This window comes from Astatotilapia calliptera, chromosome 19, assembly GCF_900246225.1.
Source record: "Astatotilapia calliptera chromosome 19, fAstCal1.2, whole genome shotgun sequence".
NCBI classification, from domain to species: Eukaryota; Metazoa; Chordata; class Actinopteri; order Cichliformes; family Cichlidae; genus Astatotilapia; species Astatotilapia calliptera.
In genome coordinates, this window is record NC_039320.1 from 19636112 (window position 1) to 19655636 (window position 19525).

The 19525-nt window shown below is 38.7% G+C and overlaps 3 protein-coding genes across 4 annotated transcripts in view; all 3 read right to left on the minus strand.

Moving 5' to 3' along the window:
* Positions 1-481: 481 nt before the first annotated feature.
* Positions 482-5743, minus strand: ola1 (Obg-like ATPase 1). Its single transcript, XM_026152238.1, has 11 exons — positions 5611-5743; positions 5215-5312; positions 4985-5128; positions 4784-4911; positions 3779-3954; positions 3595-3675; positions 3404-3501; positions 3154-3294; positions 2459-2555; positions 1698-1820; positions 482-1539 (listed from the first exon to the last, which is right to left on the minus strand). Exons 2-11 carry the CDS (start codon positions 5310-5312, stop codon positions 1438-1440), a joined length of 1188 nt encoding a protein of 395 aa, XP_026008023.1. The 5' UTR covers positions 5611-5743; the 3' UTR covers positions 482-1437.
* A 1100-nt stretch (positions 5744-6843) lies between these two features.
* On the minus strand, positions 6844-10613 carry LOC113012191 (transformer-2 protein homolog alpha-like). Its single transcript, XM_026152239.1, has 8 exons — positions 10432-10613; positions 9048-9193; positions 8795-8954; positions 8392-8580; positions 7955-8070; positions 7714-7875; positions 7518-7582; positions 6844-7425 (listed from the first exon to the last, which is right to left on the minus strand). Exons 1-8 carry the CDS (start codon positions 10462-10464, stop codon positions 7415-7417), a joined length of 882 nt encoding a protein of 293 aa, XP_026008024.1. The 5' UTR covers positions 10465-10613; the 3' UTR covers positions 6844-7414.
* A 1830-nt stretch (positions 10614-12443) lies between these two features.
* senp2 (SUMO specific peptidase 2) overlaps positions 12444-19525 on the minus strand; it is a 7533-nt gene continuing 451 nt past the window's right edge. The window contains exons 1-17 of one of the 2 annotated variants that reach the window (XM_026152630.1): positions 19462-19525; positions 18671-18732; positions 18475-18584; positions 17134-17200; positions 16918-16999; positions 16580-16754; positions 16340-16446; positions 16156-16238; positions 15673-15721; positions 15511-15583; positions 15284-15427; positions 15063-15194; positions 13605-13829; positions 13331-13410; positions 13131-13215; positions 12954-13049; positions 12444-12810 (exon numbers count right to left, since the gene is read on the minus strand). The exon at positions 19462-19525 is cut by the window's right edge and continues 451 nt beyond it. In XM_026152630.1, the coding sequence (XP_026008415.1) occupies positions 12748-12810; positions 12954-13049; positions 13131-13215; positions 13331-13410; positions 13605-13829; positions 15063-15194; positions 15284-15427; positions 15511-15583; positions 15673-15721; positions 16156-16238; positions 16340-16446; positions 16580-16754; positions 16918-16999; positions 17134-17200; positions 18475-18584; positions 18671-18732; positions 19462-19525 (1697 nt within the window). In that variant the 3' untranslated portion in view covers positions 12444-12747. Of the gene's footprint in view, positions 12811-12953; positions 13050-13130; positions 13216-13330; positions 13411-13604; positions 13830-15062; positions 15195-15283; positions 15431-15510; positions 15584-15672; positions 15722-16155; positions 16239-16339; positions 16447-16579; positions 16755-16917; positions 17000-17133; positions 17201-18474; positions 18585-18670; positions 18733-19461 lie in introns of both variants that reach the window. The other variant, XM_026152629.1, reaches the window with a different exon arrangement.

The window sequence follows — 19525 nt, forward strand, 5'->3', positions numbered from 1 at the left end:
TACAGCCATGTGTAAAACAGATGGAGTCACAGTTTGGATCTCCGTTTCAGCCAATGGTGTTGGAGATCTTGTGAAAATTGCTGGAATTATAAATGCAGAAAATCCCAGGAAGATTTTGATCATCCATGCAATACCAACTAAAAAGTGCCTGAAGTGCCTTCATTTTTTTAGCATGAGAATAATCCCAAACACACTGCCAATGTAGTAAAAGCAAATCTGGATAGAAAAACACAGTGGAACACCAACAGTCATCGATCGACCTCCTCAAGGCCTGGACCTGATTTTGATCTGAAATGGACCCAAACATCCAAAGAGCTTTTTTTCCTTATATATACTGCACTGCCACAAACAACTGTACATGTTTCACAAATAATTTCAATAGATGCTGCAACTTTTTCCTATCAAAATATAAAGAGATGAGAGTAGCTTGGGACGACGATCTGTTTTGCCTGGAATGAAAGAAAATAAACATACAAAACCGTAACAGGTTTATCTCCTTTTATTGACACATGCATATTGATGAGGGTGATACTTATTGTACACTGGTTTCCATAGGTCAGAAAGATTTCTATTTTAGTCCACAGTGTGGCAGCATGTTTATGAAAATGAGCATAGTTTGTGGGCAGTGAGAGAGGTGAAACATGATGCAATTTAAAGCTGTACAGTCCAAATGATCCACAATGGTGCATTCTCTCGTTATGCGGGGCGGACTCCTTTACGTCAGGAGTGTAAATCAATAAAAGCAGCTTTCTCTTCAGGAATCTGATGAGGCACTGCCACCGAGGTCTCCGTTCCTCTTTCTAAAATAATATCCCTCATGTTATCAGCACAATACAGTTCAGCCCCACCCTCAATGAAACACCGACCGATGGCTTTCGTTCTCCCAAGAAGAAATGATGATTGATTTTTGGACACAATATATTTTAGCACCTTTTAAATTTAATAGAACTGTGCTGCTCTTTTTAAATTTTAAGGGATGACATCTAAAACTAATTCACCTGCAGCACGTTGTTGCTTTATGCAATTATGAGTATTTTTATGATAGAACAGCCATGCCTGCCCTTACTAATGCACCAAACAACAGGCTCATTAGAATGTGAAAGCTTACAGATTAATCAGCTGTAGCCATGACTGCAATTCATGAAGAGAGAAAAGATGAGCTGCTCGGAGCAATAAAACACTTAAGTCTTAAAAAAAATCCAAAACAGAAACCTGTCTCAAAAGAAGTCTGAGCTTTTCTTTAAATTAAATTATCAAAAAACAGTCTTTTATGTGTTAAAAACACATGAACAACTAAACCATTGTTACCAAAAACTGATTCGAACAGCTGAAGCCATCAGAATCAAAAAAAAAGTATGAAAACCAGCAGACAGTGTGCTCTGTGGGACTAAACTGTATTCTGAGTTTTGATTCCCCCAACCCAGTGACTCTGTGGTCTTATTTCTTTTTGGGTGCATTGGGTGTGTTGAATTTGAAAAAGATAATGTCCCCATCCTCCACAATGTAGTTCCTGCCCTGTTGCCTGTACTTCCCAGCAGCCTGAGAGAGAAAGAAACAAGGGAAAAAAATTATAGTTGATATATTCCAGAATAATAACAGTTATTGATGGAAATTCAGCACATGCAGCAACTCAGGAATAATTGGGCTGGGGAAAAACAAACAAACAAAAACACCCAAAACAAAACAAAAGCTCACACCTTGGCTGCAGTTTCACTGCCCTCTTCTTTGAAGTCTGTGAACTTCATCACCTCGGCCATGATGAAGCCTTTCTCAAAGTCAGTATGGATCTTTCCAGCAGCCTGAGGAGCTTTTGTACCTTTCTGTGGGACCAAAGCACAACAGGACATGTTATAAATAAAATATGTATTTATTAAATGCATCACATTTAAGAAATTCTGCAAAAGTAACAATCTGCGCTCCTGATATCATCACAAAATGATGACAACTGTCAAAAATTTACTTCAGGGCTCTGTTTTGAACAAAGAAACAATAAAATTTCTATCAGTATTCAATTATAGAACTGTTGAAGACACCAAATGGCAAAAGCCAAAGTAATATAATATCACATATATTTAAAAATCTATGTCAGATGTTTCCATCACTCAGTTTTACAAGTCAGATCTTCACTGACTACTTAAATATAATAACGGAAAACAAAAGTGAAGCTGGTTGTCAGAAAAAAAATAACAAAAATGACGCAAAATGTTGGAATTTTAATACAAGCCAACATTCTAATCACAAATTAGAAAAAAAAAAAAAAAAAAAACATTGGAAAATTAAGCTTTCCAAAATATTCTTTGAATAAATTATTTTTTTATTTTTTAAACTCAGTGAAGATCTCTGAAATTCAAAACTATCAGAGTGGTTTATCTTCAATCACAAGAGTTAATTATGTATTTTTAAAAAGGTTACACACACACACACACACACACACACACGCACACGTCAAAACACTCACCCTGATGGTCCACGCTCGCACCTCATCTGGTCCTGCTGTGAAGAAGTATTCCAGCTGCAGCGCTGCATAGCCGGTCTTTATTATTTTGGTCAAAACACTAGAAACACACAAACAAAACAAAACAAAAAATGGTTTGCAAATTCAATTTTTGCACAGGGTACGGACGTTTCAAAGCACATTAGTAAATAAGGACCAGTGCAAACTTTAATTAATTACTCAGTACTCAGTATTAAGTTGCCTGCAGCCATTTAATATCATTACAGCAGAAAGGTGCAACTAACAAAGAGTGATTAAAGGGTTAGTGAGCCATGAACTTAAAATCAAAGTTTTTAGTGTTGTTCAGTTTAAAGTCACCTCAAAGTGCCATGTCTTCCCCAATTATTCCTCTGATTGCAATACAGAGTTTGCCTAAATAAAACTGTTTTATGCATGCAACGTGTTGAGCCGTTCCTTACTACTACCCATGAATAAACCCTGCTGTGAAAGTTACAGCAGCACAAATTGTGCATTGCATTCTCACTGACATGTGCATGTATTCAGGGAGCAATGCATTTAAAGGCATCTACACATTTCTTCTGCCCTGCTGGAATTGCACCTACAATACCAGAGACTGCTTGCTTCACAGTACACCCATAAAGAAAGTACCCTTCAAGTTTAGCATGATATTAACAACTTAAAGACTAATGACCAAATACCTCTGTGTCTTCTGTTCCTCGCAGTATTTATTCCTCTCCTCCTCCTCCATGTCCTGCAATTTAAACTCCAAAGCTCCACTTAAAGGAATGACCATAGCGCCAGGATCATGAGCATCTACCCACTCCTTGATTTTTGCCAACCTGATGAACAACAGGCCGCAGGATGAGTCATTTCAAATGGCAAAGAAATGAGAGGACGGTAAGATTAATATATGCGACATGTAGACACACAGGGTGAAAGCAAACATACCACTTGTTCTTTTTCCTGATGTAATCTTTCTCTGAAAGATTAACCAGGTAGATCATGGGCTTGGAAGTCAGAAACAGGTACTTGTTCAGAACTTCAATCTGTGAAGAGTTAGAGATGAAGTTCTTTATGAAAAAGCCGTTTCAAATAGGGTCTCAGGGAGAAAAACTGTTTACACTGGAACACATCAGTACCTCTTTGTCATTCCAGTCATGGTAAAATCTGATGTGCTTCTTCTCTTCTACCACCCAGTTTTTTATTTTCAGCATGATATCCTGAAGCAAAAAGAAGCATGTGAAGCAGCATATACAGACCGATTTAATTCAGAATCAACAAAAGACAAAAAGTAAATGCTTCTACAAAAAAACCTTCACTTACATATTCAGGTTTTAGTTTTTTGTCACTTCCTCTGACAGCAGTCTTCTCCAGTTTGTCGATAATTGGACCGATCATTTCTTCGTCTTTTAGCCGCAACTCCTCGTGGATTATCTCGATGTCCCTCACCGGGTCAACGTTGCCCTCCACGTGGATGATATCCTCATCATCAAACGCACCTTAACACAAACAAGCGTCAGCAGACTGTCGGTGCAACGACATAGCTTGAAGAAAAAAAAATGCAAATACTTTCACTGGAGAAGTACAGCAACAGCAAGACTTAATAGATTGTTAATCAATTTAAAACATATTTTAAATTTTCAATTCTGCTAATTTATTTCTAAGCAAACTGATGTCCCCTTTCACTTTTTTGAAAAGTGAAACTAACAAATAAGTCAAGAGCCAATTATTTTTGCCTTTTTATTTCATTTGCCTTCATTATTTATTGACTAATTGGTGAGAGGGAAACAAACAAAATTAATTGTTCTTTAGTCTCTCAAGATCTGCCTAACATTACCTTCGAATGACCACAAATTTCATTATACCAATTTATGAAACAGAATCATTGAGATATGGACACAAATGCAAAATCAGACAATGCTGGATAACACCTCTGGTCTTGGATATTAAAAAACAAAAAAACAAACAAACAAATGCAAACTGCTCAGATTTAATACACAGATTTCACTTCTAATATATAATATAACCCTGATAAAGGTTCCTTCTTCTTTTTTTAATTTTAACTTAAATGTTCCCATCATAACCATTCATCCATCTTTATTCTCAACTGCTTATCCAGTTAAGGGTTCAGAATCAGAACACACCTTTAAACTGTAGATGGAAACAGTTTGGAACTAGGCTTCAATTCCCAGTCCTAGTCAAAGCCAAAAGTACACTGAGAAAAGTTCTTAAGATGGACCTATTACCCCATAAGACCTTTATTTCCAGCATGCCCTGACACCTGTGCTCTCTCTCAGCTGTTACTACACCGCACCAACTGTAACTCACGAGTCATATGGAAGATCCCATCACAAGCACTGATGTTAGAGAGGAAGGCGTTTCCGAGTCCCTGTCCAGAATGAGCTCCCTTCACCAGACCAGCAATGTCCACAACATTCAGGAAAGCGGGAACCTTACTGAAGTGACAAGGAAGATCATCAGATGATGCAGATGTCCTTACATCTTCTAACCAGCTGTTGCAATACACACCTGGCAGGTTTGTGGTACTGGCAGAGGAAATCAAATCGCTCATCAGGAACGGGTACCCTGCTCTCATTTGGGTCAATTGTGCAGAAGGGGAAGTTTTCCGCAGCAGCTTGGCTTTTAGTCAGCACATTGAAAAATGTGGATTTCCTGCAACAGCATTAAGAGAGAATGGTGACGCCTAACACTTTTTCCCACTCATTCAGCTAGGAAAAAATGCTATAAAATTTACATACCCAACATTAGGTAATCCCACTATTCCTATTTTTAGGGATGTTCCAAATCGTCCAATCAATGGAGGTTGCTTCGGAGCTTCTGTCTTCTTTGGAGGCATCTACGAGATTTAAAACTAGATTTTCAGATTAAGACACTCGTGTTGGGATACTAAAAAAAGCAGAGTTTTTTTTAACCAACTCCTCGGCTCTGCTGCATGTCAGCTGGCTCCACTAAAAACGTGTAGGGTCATATGCTCATTCAAACACAGCATGCTAACGCCAGCTAGTAGCTAACTGGAACCACTCCTAGCTAGCAGATGGGAAAATTTAAACCAGAATACATAGTCCTGTTTGTACCGTCCGAACTTTACAAAGACACCAACATTTATTTGGCTAAGAAAACGTCTCTTTTGCTACCTTAAAACCTGCAGGCTACGTGCTGTCCACTCCTGATGCGTGTTCACACCGGCCGCTCTACTGGAAAGACAAGCTGGGGAGCAAAGCGGAAGTGTTTTGACGTAAGGGCTCTCTGATTGGTCGGGCGAAGAGCTGGAAATGCCACGACATAACTCAACTTGGACATATATTTTTTATTTTGCCCCAAATTATTTAATTTAAATGCACTTTTCTGCCTTTCTTTTGTTATACGATACGTGAGTCGTCTCGTGAGTATTTAAAATTACTCCGCGGTCTGTTTCACCGTGACGTGTGCGTAATGCGTTCAAGAACACGAAGTCAGTATGGCCAGAACCCATAAGAAAAGACTTTACTTCTGAACTAGCTTCGATAGAACTGGATATCTGAGGTAATTTCTTATTAAAATACGCTGGACAACAACAGAAAGGGGTCTACTTTTTCAAAATACAATGTCCTCAAATTAAGTGAATATAGGGAGCAGGTAGAAGAGAAGCCTGGAGAGGTTGAAGTATGCACTGGAGAGAAGAGGAATGAAAGACAGCAGAAGCAAGAAATGCTGGAGAGATGTCTCTCAGATATCCTAAGAATGCTTTGGTGTCCCAGTGGCTGGACAGAGAGAGGTCTGAGCTTCTCTGCTTAGCCTGTTCCCCACATGGATCAACTATCCATAGCAACAGAAAGTGCACAAGAAGTGAAGAAGAGGGCAGGCAAGGTGGAGGGAAGATGAGCGACAGGGGTGTTTTGTGACAAAAGGACAGCAGAAAGATTTTCATGGACAAGATTATGAGTACATTAGATGAGTAGATCAGGTTGAGTGGATTGTAGAGGAATATAATGGACAAAGGACATGGAGCTGACAGGCAGGAGGAAAACAAAACCACCACAGCGAAGATTCACAAATGTTGTGGAGGATTTACAGTGTTGCTGTAACAAAGATTCTAGATAGGATGAGATTGAGGCTGATGATCCACTGTGCTGACCCCTAAAGGGAGCAGCAGTGCTTATGACTGCGTGTAGCTGTTGCTGTAATTTATTAAAATAAAACCCAAACGCTTGTTTTTATATTGTTTGTAGTAAGCAAGCAATACTTTTCTTACTGGTGGAAGACATTAGTTTAATCAAATAATGTTCAATAATTAATGCTTTAACCAGTAACTCTGACAATTTTGATAATAACACAATTTAGGTGTGAAAAAAATGGAAGCACATCTTAAATACAAAGAGCACAGCATGGTCAAAGTATTTTTTTTTTTTTAATTTCTTATATACAAACAAAAGTGGACGTTCGATCAAGCAAAAACAAACTGAAAAAGAAACATGGCATTTAAAACTTAATGAGGGGCAAACTAGGCTCACGACAGTTTAACAAATCACCTACCAACAAAGAGCAAAATGAGAAAGTGTAAAACTGGCACAGAAAAATCCAGCTATGATACATAAAAACAAAACAAAAACTACTGAGAACATCCTAGCCTTTTTACAACCACTGACTGTGCTTTCAATTCATTTGATCACACTGAGTCTTCAAAAACAAAACAAAACAAAAAATTTTTTTTTTTCATTTTTCAGAAAAAAATAAACAAACCAAAAACGGATTCTTCGCACAGACTTGGTGCAGCATGATTCCCTGATGACTTTTTTGTGCTCAGGGAGAAATTTAGGGGGTTCTTTTGTATCAATTTTGTTAAACTTTTGATACACAAACAGATGCAGAGTTTTTAAACCACATACATAATATTGTCAGATTTAAAACAAAACACTGTCATCCAAACAGTAACACTTCTGTCGCCTCTTCTCTTGTTGCTCAGTAGTGACCTGTTTAAAAATACATAAAGTTTAGAGATTGAGTCAAATTGAAGGTTTTCTAAATAAACTAGTCTAATGGCAGAAACATGGTTTAAACATACGTGGTGAGTAGGATCGTGATCGAGAGCGATATCCTCTACTATAGTAAGGAGATGGAGATCTGCGCCTGTAGGATGAGGGGAGGAAAAAAAATTTAGTTACAGTTACTGACTAATTTGAGTCTTTATCAATCATGCATCATTATCAAATCTTCGTGATCAACACTGGGATACAAACGGTGCTGGAAAAAGCACCAACCTGTATGAACGGTACTCGCGGTCATCGTAACGATCGTAGTCACGATCGTAGCCTCTATCATAGCCTCTGTCGTAGCCCCTGTCGTAGTCCCTTGAGACACGACGTGATGAGCCGCCGCCGCCACCGCCGCCGCCTCCTCCACCACCACCACCACCACCACCACTTAAAACAAATGATAGTGTGTCAATTTTGCTCAAGTAACCATATAACATCTCAAGCTCCCCAGTGGACAAGCACTCACTATGTGGGGCGTCCCATGTAGATTCCTGGAGTGGGAGTATGGGCTCGTTTGGTAATAGAGAAATCCACTCGGATCCTGCGTCCATCCAGCTCCATTCCATTAGCTCGCTCCTTGGCCTAAAATAAACACACACGCACAGTCAGAAGCAGACTAACTGAAATTGTTTGCATTGCAAATTGTTTCACTCTTCTGTAGACACTAAACAGCAGACTGGACGGACAAGACGAGCTGCATAATTAAACAAGTTTCACTTTCACATTTGTCTTTTATGCTATTTTACTTACTATTGTTCACCTTGTACAAAACCATGGATGTGCTCTTTGAAGTTTAGTTTGAACTAAAATAGCTTTTTAACAGCAAAGAGGTTAACTATATTAGGACAAATAAGCCAACTATTTTAAGTTTTTAAATACATATCCCTATGTTATTCTACTGACCTCCTTGGAGTCCTCGCAGTTCTCAAAGTAGACAAAGGCAAAGCCTCTGGATCGACGTGACTGCTGGTCATACACAATGTTGACGTCTGCCAACGGGCCATACTTAGAGAAAACCTCCCTTAGGTCCCTCTCAGTGGTATAGAGGCTCAAACCAAACACACCCAGACAGTTGTTGGGGTCTGGGTTGGCCTGTGAGCAGAAACGTTGATGTGTGGGGACAAAAAAAATAATTTAAGATGAGAAATTCATGATTGTGACATGTCAACATATCTCACAATGTCACACAAACACACACACCTTAAACTATACATCACACAGTCAACATTAAACTGTTTAATCTAAAAATTGATGACTCGCGTCTCCATAAACACCTTGAGTACAAGTTAACAAAGTAGCACCATACCCTGTTGCCAATGTGTCGGCGTCGATTCGACATGGGGGAGCGGCTGTGGCTCCTGCGCCGGCGGTACTCAGAGCTACGAGATCGGCTCCTGGAGCGGCGCCGGCGGGAACGAGAGCGGGAACGGGAGTGGTGTCTGCGTGAACTTCGATGGGATCGAGACCTGCAGACAAAAAAATAAATAAATCACAGGTGAGGAAACCAAAATCTCACACGATTATCTTGTTATGTACCTTAAATCAGAAACCTGACTTACCTGGATTTAGATCTTGACCGAGATCTAGATCGGGACTGAGATTTGGATCTGGAATGATGGGAACCACCTCTGGAGCGCGCTGGTGAGCGGCTAGTGGATTTAGGTGAGCCTCCAGGGGATGCGCTCCGCGAGCCGGCCCGAGAGTCCTGAACAAACCAGACTGCAGATGTCAGAAACACTCTAAAGCCAAATGTACCAAAACAACAACACTACAGGGCCTGGAGGTGACACCGCTCACCACCTTCAATGCCCTTTTCAGAAGAAGTTAACCACATTTTCGCATTTAACAGGTTTGAGACTAAATATTGAGGAATTAGGTGAAATACTAAAGATATTTCAAGCAGATATTAAGAAATGTAGCTTAAATATTGACTGCACAAAAAGTTAATTAAAAATAAAGAATGGAGGAATTGACCAGTGATGTGGCTGATACAGAGAGGGAAAATCATGCATGCTATAGAGAAAAATAATAGGATGAAATAGAGTAATAACATAGCAGGCTGTTAGGAAATTACTCATACCCTGGAAAACTTCTCATCTTAACTTCATAACTTCTTTAACTTCATTACTTCATAACAACCCTTCATTTCTTCTTTCTTCCGTTTGAATATATGACTTCTTTTTTTCCTCCTCTTCCCCCTTTTACCATCTGCCATTACAACACTAGACGCGGGGACAGCTCTTGATCGCTTCTTTTTTCAGCATCTCTCCCATACATTAGCATGCATCAACACCATCAGCTTCAAACAACAATAACTTCACATCTGAAACGTCTTCCGCCTTTTTCTTTCTTCCAACCTCAACCTTAACAAAGAACAAACAAGGGTGATAAGGCATGTTGGTGTCTGTTAAAACCAGAAATTTAAAAAAATGAAAAGGGAAAAAAACATCAAGAAAAACTAGGAAACATTATTATTAGGAATGAAAAGGTGCACTTTTTACGTTTAACTGGCCTTCATTGGGACTAAACTACAACTTACTCACAAACAGCTGAACGTTGAGGTAGCTAACTATTAACTGTACACATATGTTTGCTGCTGGCTAGTTATATTTTCAATAAGCAACGTTAGATAACAAGTAAATGAGAAAGTGAAAGCACCCGCGGCCAGGTGGCGGCCTCCTCTACCGACCGCTGCGCTTAGCAGGCCGCACGCTTTAGCTTAGCAAGCAAGCGCTAGCCCTCTTATTTTCACATAAACGCCCCAATAAACTTTAAGAATCTAAGTCTATAATTCACACAACGTGCTTAATATCCTTGTATAAACTCGACTTTTACTAATTTCGAGGCCTGTTTAAAAAGAAAATATAGCCGTTAAACAGATCTGCAAATGTAGCTAACAGCTTATTTCGTCCTAACGCTGATTGTCATGAATCGTGAACTCACCTGCTCCCTGAACTCTTTCTCGTTGTCGCTCATTATAAAATAACACGTTTAGCAAATGCGTTAAAAGATATTTAACGCTAAAATTGCTCTGAAGACTAATCTTACTGCTGCCTCTACCGAAAACGCGTACTGCTTTGACCTGAACAGAAACGGTCTGCGCCTAAGGAGGACGCTTTCCTCTTCCGGTTTGAGTTTCAAGTTAAAAGCGCCTAAGTCAAATATGCATAAATAAAGTTTAAAGAAATCATGTATATTTTGAGCGTATTCTTATAATTTTGATTAGATCCCTTAATCAATGGAATGTAGAACTGTATTTGGAAAAACAACTTCTTACAAAAGGGGGCAATAAAATCTAGCTAAATCTAAAAGAGCTAGCAAAATCTAATCGAAAAGAGGTTCCGATATAACGGAGTGACTATATTATATCCAATATATTTATTATGTGTCGGAGTAGATTTTCTTTTTAAATTTGACTTGTTGACTTGTGTTTCTAAATTACCCTTTAAACTTTCCAGGTTTAATCCGATGATAAGCACAGTTTCAGTCCTCAGTTATCCTGTTTGTACTAACAGATGTATAAAATCCCTTTATTATTGCAACTTGGTGGAGAGAGGTATTTGGATTCAAAGGGGAATTTTCTTGAATATGATGTATTTACTGAGAAGTATTTTTTTGAAATGCAGTAATAAAAATAATTTTCAGTGTGTTTGATGATACCACAGAAGCTGTTGTTTTATATAAATGATATAGATTGTATGGAAATTAGATTTTCCACACATACAAATTGATAAGGGGCACATTTACATCCAAGCTCTCTCCTTCACCTTAAAAAGGAAAAATCTCTTTAAAGATCAACCTGAGCTCACTCTACCTATTATCACCTAAAGAGAAAACACTTCAGTCTTAATAAAATAATAATAATAATAACACTTGTTATTAAACTTTAAAACATGTTTTGGGATTGTAATCAAACTCGGACTTTTTGGTTAACAAATCAAAATCGGTTTCCTGAGAAATAATTTTTATTTATATTAAATTTGGTGTTATAATGATGGAAAGGAAAAGAGAATTATTGTACAGCAGCTTTATTATTATGAACAAACAATTTATCAAACCACTGTTCTTAATATTCATGAATGAGATGATTAATTTTCATAAGACTTTAAAAAAATTTAAAAACCTAACATGCCTTGGACATTGCAAAAACACTATTTTGCGATTAGATCTCTGTATTTCTTTTTAATACTAACCTCCATTTTCCAGGCTTATATATTTGCAATACTTTTCCTAATATCCCTCAACACCTTTTCTTGTGGCTGATCCAGTCCACAGACACAGATTATTTGCCTTTATCTCACTTAATCTAATGATAAATCAATCAATACATAATTTTTTAAAAAAAAGGAGAAATACTTTATTTTAGCAAAAAAAAAAGAAAAAGAAAAAAGACATGAGCACAAACATGCATGTGTGTACAGTAGTTTGTCTTTTAAATGGAGTATACTATAATTCGAGTCTTTGTAACAGCCCTAAATAGCCTGCTGCAGTATACTTATTGAACAGATTCACAGCTCTAACAGCGCTTTATGGTAAATATGGAGAGACAACTATTAATACTCCAGTCATGAAGAAAAAAAAAAAACTATACACAGACACTCCAAAATACACTCATCCAGTCATAAATAATCGGGAATCATACATCTTGTCATTACGACAAGCACTCAATCATGCACGTTTTGTCAGACAAATGTCTGGAGGAGGTATTTTAATTGCCATTGTCTATATTTTTAGAAAAAGATTAAGTTTCACCCCAGTCATCTGCTGTCCACTCTGATCATAGCTGGGAGGGGTAAACTACACCTAGATTGTTGGGTTGTAAATAACAAATTTCCCAACTGAAGGGAAAAAAACAAAAACAAAAAAAACTATGCCGAGCTCAGTGTGAGAAGACTTAAGGCACTTCAAGCAGCACTTCAAACAATAAGGAAACACAATCAATAACAAGTCATTCAGTCAGTAGTGCCAAAGTTTCTTTAAGACACACACTTGTTACAAATACTGTCTCTAATTACAACTCAGAGAATACAAAATGTTTACATGTCCCTGACACGATAAGCAACAATTAACTCTTAAGACTAGTGTTTGTTACTCCAGATCTGGAGAGCGAGACTGGGTTAGATCTCAGTCGGTAAAGTCCACTTCTTTGGCCCATTTATTCTTCTCTTACTTCACATGTAGTCACTGTACACGAGAGGTTGTTCCCACTGACTCAGTCTCTTCTGGTAGGCCATTAACAATGGATGCGACCCTTCTATTCTATAGCAGCTTCTGATGAAGAATTTCCCAAATCATCAACTTCCTGAAGAGAGGCATGTGGCACTGTAAAGTAAGCAGATGTTATTCGTATATCGTTTGTTATCTGTTCATATGTATATTTAAATTGGACTTTCATACATGGTTTCACACCAATTCACTGATATGCTGCAATGTGCCAAGAAAGGCAGGGATTTCAGAATACACACCTGTTTAAAGGTAAGGGGCTGTCCTCTTGCGATATAGTCAGCATATTTACAGGCAAAAACACCGCAGTCGCTTCCATTTTTCTGCTGGGGAATCTCCTACATGCATAATACAGAGTCATTAATTTCACTGTGAGGAATAACACATTTGAAGTGTTACTTCATTCATCACAGACTTACACTAGCTTTCAAGCTTCCAACAGTCCATTTGGTGCAGTCGAGCTCTCTACCCTTTTTTGCTTTGTGCTCCTCTATAAGGTAGAGTCTGAAAAATCAGCACAATTACATCATTTATAATGCTTCAGTAAAAACAAATCTATAGTGAAAACATGTCTAACGTAGCCAGTAAAATGGAGCTTAAGAGAAAATTGACGACTCACAGTAAAAGACTCGAGATGTCATCGTGTCTCCGGCCCATCGAGTCATAAGACTTCACTGTCTTTGACCGAAAATCTATCACCTGCAAAGAAAAAGGTGAGCGATTAAAATGTGCACTTCTGCTTCTCTGGAATAAAAACAGTGCAAACATTTGATTTGTGACAATGACTGGCAAAAATACTGATCACAGTTTAGATGTACAGAGTGAGCCTTTGCAATATTACAGGTATTTTTAGGCAGAGCAAGTCAAAAACTGGTAGATCCAAAGTGACTCACAGCCAATGCCCAGTGGACGCCTAGATGCAGAGGGACCAGAATGAGGTCAAACGTGAAGAGGTCGACAGCTTTGGTCCAGCGCTTCACAGCAGCGTGTCCTCCAGCCTGCCCGCCTCCTCCACCCCTCAGCTTTGGGAAGAAGAAGGTGCTGAAGGAGTAGACTTTTAATCGCCCTGCTTCACCAGAGCTTCGCTCCATAATCAGGGAAAGGTAGAAGTTCATCACCTTGGTGGAGAACACAAAAATTGTAATATAAAACATGCCATACATAAACACTCATTAAAGACACACATTGAATAATCTGAGTCTACAGCTTTTTTTTAACAAAACATTTACAACAAAATAACATAAATTAGTATTTATACATGCAATTAATTAATAATATGCATACTGGTTGGTTTAACACTCTTTGGCATTAAGGTGATGTTCTTTCTCCTACCCTGTGTACAATTTATTTAGCTCTTAGAATTAAGGAATCCAATTTATATGGGTGATTTCGCCCTGGGCATTTGATTGTATGCAGATGATATTACCATACTGGTTGAGTCTGAAGATAATTTGTAAGACATTAAATGTATTAAACAGCTAGTGCTATAGATGATGGTCAGCTACAAACATAATTAAATAAGTAAGAATTTTAATTTTAGGGAAAAAAGGCACACTAAGAAGCAAGAAACCTCTGGCCTGTAACACTGGATCAGACACAAATATCTTGACGCATTTACGAACTATGAAGCTGCTAGATTTAGCTGACATGTTGGGTTTTTCTTAGGACACAAATGCATGATGCATGTGATAACTCTATATTAAATTATGCTGCAAAAAACAGGGATTTAAAGAATGCTGTGGAGCTCTTTGGTGTTTTTGAGGAAGCTGAACCACTACAGTATCTCTACAATGACATTTTAGTAGCAATGTGAATCAAATTTGAAGAAAGATAAACATATAAGACAAATACTTAAGATATTTTGTTAACGCCAAAATTGTGAAGATGTATTCAAATTATGCCAAACATCACTGTTGAACTCTAGGATGGCAAGAGGCTATGGGGATTATGAGAGGTTGAGAATGAATTACACCTTCTTTTGTACTGCCCCTATGATTAATAAAGAATATCTAGTTAGTCCACTGGCTCAGCTCCTTTGTCACTGGTGCCTTATAAGGCTGCCTGGCCTGGGCGTGATAAATAAAATTATGCGTCACACAATAAAAATCAAGCACTCACATTAACTAACAACAATTATCTAACAATTATGAAAACAAGAAAATCAAGGTAAATACAGACATGATTGTTTCCTCCATTGTTTTTGTGCAAAACTTGCTCTTGTCCTGTTTTTGACTTTTTGTGCTGTGTACTTTTTTGTGAAGTTTTCAAGAGCTTTTAGATTAAATAACTGTCTAAAATAACCATGAAATTTATTCTATTTAAAAACCTTTCCAGCATTTCTACTTTCTCACCTCATCGTTGAGCCAGCTGCCTTCTTGTAGTGTACCCAGGTCTCGCTGTGTGATGCGAAGTTTGAAAGCTGCACTCAGGACACGGTTGGGATCACTTTGAGCCAAAGCTCCACTCACCTCTGCTGCCATTTCCTACACACACACGCAGACAATATACACATTAAAAATAAATAAATAAATAATCTCAGCATAAAAAGTCCACATTAAACACAGACTCTTACCTTGGTCAGTCTGGGTATGTCTTCCTCACTGTGCCTTGTATGTGCAGAATGTGTGTCAGGCAGACCGACAGCAGGAGTGTCTCTGTCCACGAGGTTGAGGCGAGTAGCTACCTCTGTAGAAAGATCCAAATCTGCTGGATGTTTCTGCTGCAACACAGGTCAAGATTATGGACAGGACAGACTCGTATCCATGCTGTGGCATGTCAGAGAAGAGGAGGAGTGACTACCTTTATATATCCAACAGGCTGTGGGTCCTCAAAGGGTCCACTAATTGGCTTACTAAAGGTGAAACTCCCCCTGCTGAAGACGAGTCGCATAAAAGAAGTTAAAGCAATCATTCCTCGTTATGCATGACGCAGTCGTTTAAATAAAAATAGCACCGCACCAACCTGTCGTTAGCCGCAGATGCATTTCTCCATGTAAATAGACTTGCAGCAGCTGTGAAATAAACCATAAACCATGAACAGAAGAGTCACTGCAACATGTTTACTGATCAATATGTATACATGCATTTAAACCTACTTTGGGTGAAGTGACTGTGTGATATGAAAGGCTTTATTTATTCTAATAATATATTACAAATAAACCAGAGATCAAACAGTCATGATTTAATCAACACACCATCCCCCCCAACTAAGTATCTGGACAATTCTGTGATTGTTAAAGTTGTTTTTTCAAGTAAAAGCCACTTGTAACCTTACAAAAGAATTATATTCATTAATTGATATTTGATCATGTGTTATTGACAAAATTATTTATAGATTACAAAAAAGGGTGAAGTTAAACTAATAACAATCTGCAATTAGTTGTAATCGTCAACAATGAATAAAAACAAATCAGCTTTGTCTGTAATGGATAGCCGAGTGCCCCACCTATCTGTCCCGTCTTCCTGTGTACTGATTCAAAAGTTTTTACTGAAGCAGCAGTTTTGTGATCAACCTGTGACAACGGATCTCTGAGGATAAATACAAAATAAGCCACTTATTAGCTCATGGCCAATGGAAATATTAAAATGAAAAGAAAAAAAAACACATAAAAATCAAAGCTAATACTAACTCTTGTGGTTTTGATTGGTTAAAAGGTAGTGGCTGGCTTTTGCTGTATTTCTCTGTCACCATCTCCAGCAGCCGCCTGTAGTGCTCCTTATTATTCTGCTTTATGGCCTGAAGACACCAAAAATATCAGAAATGAACGTGCAGAGGTTCATACTTTTAAAGTTTGATTATTGGCACTGTGAGGTGGGGAAAAGTGGAATTTAAGTATATTTTCATATATACAAATAACTGACTAATTTACCTCTTCCACAGTAAGACTGGGCTTGTAGCAGCGGTTGTGTCCAAAGCCATTGCATGTTGGCTCAGGATTAGCATTTCCCACCCTGAGCACAGGCCTTGAGGACAGCAGCTGGAGGGATCCTCTCCTCTCCCTGTCCTTTGCTCTGTCTGGAAGCCCTACAGGGAGCGTTGTCCCACTGGATTAAAATAAAAAGAGGGAGGTAGATTAGCATGGGACCCGTTTTCAATAGGTGGTAACATAAAAGAAAAAGAACAGCCTGAAGACTGCAAGCACAAAGGCTAAAAAAAGGTACTGGATGACTTGTACTTTACATAAATCTCCAGTACTGAATCACTTGCCTGTATTTCCTCATTAAAGGAGGTAAAGAGCTCTGAAAAGGATTCTTTCCCTGACTCTCATTACCTCCAGCTACTGGTTTATCTTTGAAGAAAGAACATCAAAACAAATGACATTGGGTATAAGGATGAGATCATTCTGCACTGACAAGCTTGGTTGAAACACAGTGACGTGAGTATAATCATGAATTGTGCACTAAAAGGTCCATCTTCGCTTACCCATTCTCCATTCAGTACTGTTCAGCCATGAGGTGTGGAGCTCATCTATGCCCATTAGAGCGACAGGCTGGATCAACAGAGGAAATTCAATGGAATTACAGAGAGTTACACGGATAAATAAAGTTAGCTATGAAACTGTATGTATCCACATGGATAAAGCAGCACATGTAGTATGCATCACATCTCACAAAGAGACTCCCAAAACACTTAAAGTGTTGTTTTGCCTAAATTAGCCATAATCGCTCCTCCATAAAGGTCCGAATCACTTGATGAGTTTGTTAACTTGTAGCTTTTCCCTGTGATTTGGTTTGTTTTCACATAGAAAATCTGAGTGAGCTCCAAGTGAACCAATATGCGTGACTACAAACCATGTGAGAATTTTCTGTCCTATTGGCCAGATGTGTCTGGGGTGGGAGCAACAAAAGTAAATACAGGAAGAAGGGCCTGTGTTCTGGATTATTTGACAACATGGAGACTTGACATTCATTTCACAGCTAGTTGCTAGCCTGTACAGACCCTCTGCACATCTATAGTACCTTGCTGCATCCCAGAATGCAAGGCTTATGGGACATTTTTTTTGTCTGTAAAGGTTCTCAGACATCCAGGTCATCGTACTTCAAGGAGCTTGGAAAGAAGAGCCACCTCCATGGGACAAGACTCGGCTGTCTATCTACTGTACATCTAAAAGAAAAAGGTCACTCTTTCGAGGATGACAATGTTCACATTTTGGACAGAGAAGACAGATGGTTTGAAAGAGGAGTGAAAGAAGCCATTTACGTCCACTGTGAACGACCACCTTTGAACAGAGGCGGTTGCTTACGGCACCAACTGTCTGCCATCTATAATCCAGTTCTGAGATCCCTTCCCAGACGCCTTAACGCCTACTCACATCCTGGGCCATCTAACCTCAGGAAATCACATGACAGGGTGGGGTTAGGTTAGGTTTCACAATGACCTCACCCGAAACCTTGGCTGATTGTGACCTACACCCATCTTAACACCTTGAGTCGTCTGACTAGGTAGAGGATCATTGTCCCTCTTGGGGGACACTCCCACGGGGCTTACATCTGGGACTCTCCACCCTTTGACCCTAGAACTGAAGAAGCTTTTCGGATGAGAGGTGAAACATCTTGAAGCAACTTAAAGAAGTGTAGACGCTGTTCTTTCCAAGCTCCTTAGAGTAGCTGTGAAAACGCCCTAAGAAGTGGTGTGTGTCTACCTATCATTACACCTCAGCTTAGAACTCCCAGTCATTACAGTACTTGTCTATTCGATGAACTCTGATACACTGTAGCAAACAATACCAAATGTATGCGTCTGAAGCACAGACGGGGCACTCACCTGTGTTTCTTCATGAGATCTGGGCTTCTCACACCTCGTCAGTGATTTCCGCAGTCTGAGTAAACCTGCTACCCGAGCCACAGTCTTCTTCATGAAGCTGATGACGACATCTGAAAGACAGGACACCACAAATCACGATCACCGAATTCCACGTCAGGAAGCAAAAAATATTAAGCAGTTTTATATTCTAACAAACCTCTTTTGCGTCTTTTCACTTCGACTTGCTCACTCTGGCAAACACTCTCTGCAACATGCACGCTGTAATAACAGAAAATGGTTCGAAATGAGTGGTTTTCAAAAATACATAATCTTGCAAAGAGATTTTAAAAAAATAAATAAATAAATCTCACATTCACAAATTACAAAAATACATTTCAAGAAAAAAAATGTATCAAATTCTCAGAGTTTAACATATACTTTTTTCTACCAACAAAATTTACAATGATGCCACTGTATTTGTTTCTTTTCCAGTCTTTCTAGAGCTTGTTTGTGTACTGATAGTATATACAAACTGCTGACTGTGCTGCCTGAACCCAAACAAAATCATGCAGATATCATTGGGCGACCTTTACCAGCAGGCTTACAAAATCAGTTAAAATTACTCTCAAGTCTGCCGTGCTGTGCTACAGTAGCAAGCTACTGGATTTAAATAGGATTTTAAACAAAAATAAGTTAATATTGGAACGGTCATAGTAGTTTGTTTTAGACTACTTCCGCTTTCGCTATGAGTGTACTTGATATTAAATGTGATGTGGGTGTCCACTGACACCGTTATAAACATACTGTCAGCAAACTTCAGTAAAATAGTTTTTTAAAATTCACCTGCTGTGAATAAACAAATTCCATCTAAAGTTAACTCAAAACTTAATGTTAGCTAGCTGGAAGGGTGAATGACTGCCCTCAACAATCCAAACAAATGATTAAATGGCCAACGAAGTGTGAACTATTTAGGACTGAAAAAAATATAGACCATTTTCAATCACCGACCTCTGGTAGTTCCGTTTAGCGGGTCTGCAGTGACTCTCCTGCCGCCAAGCTGCTGTTTTTACGC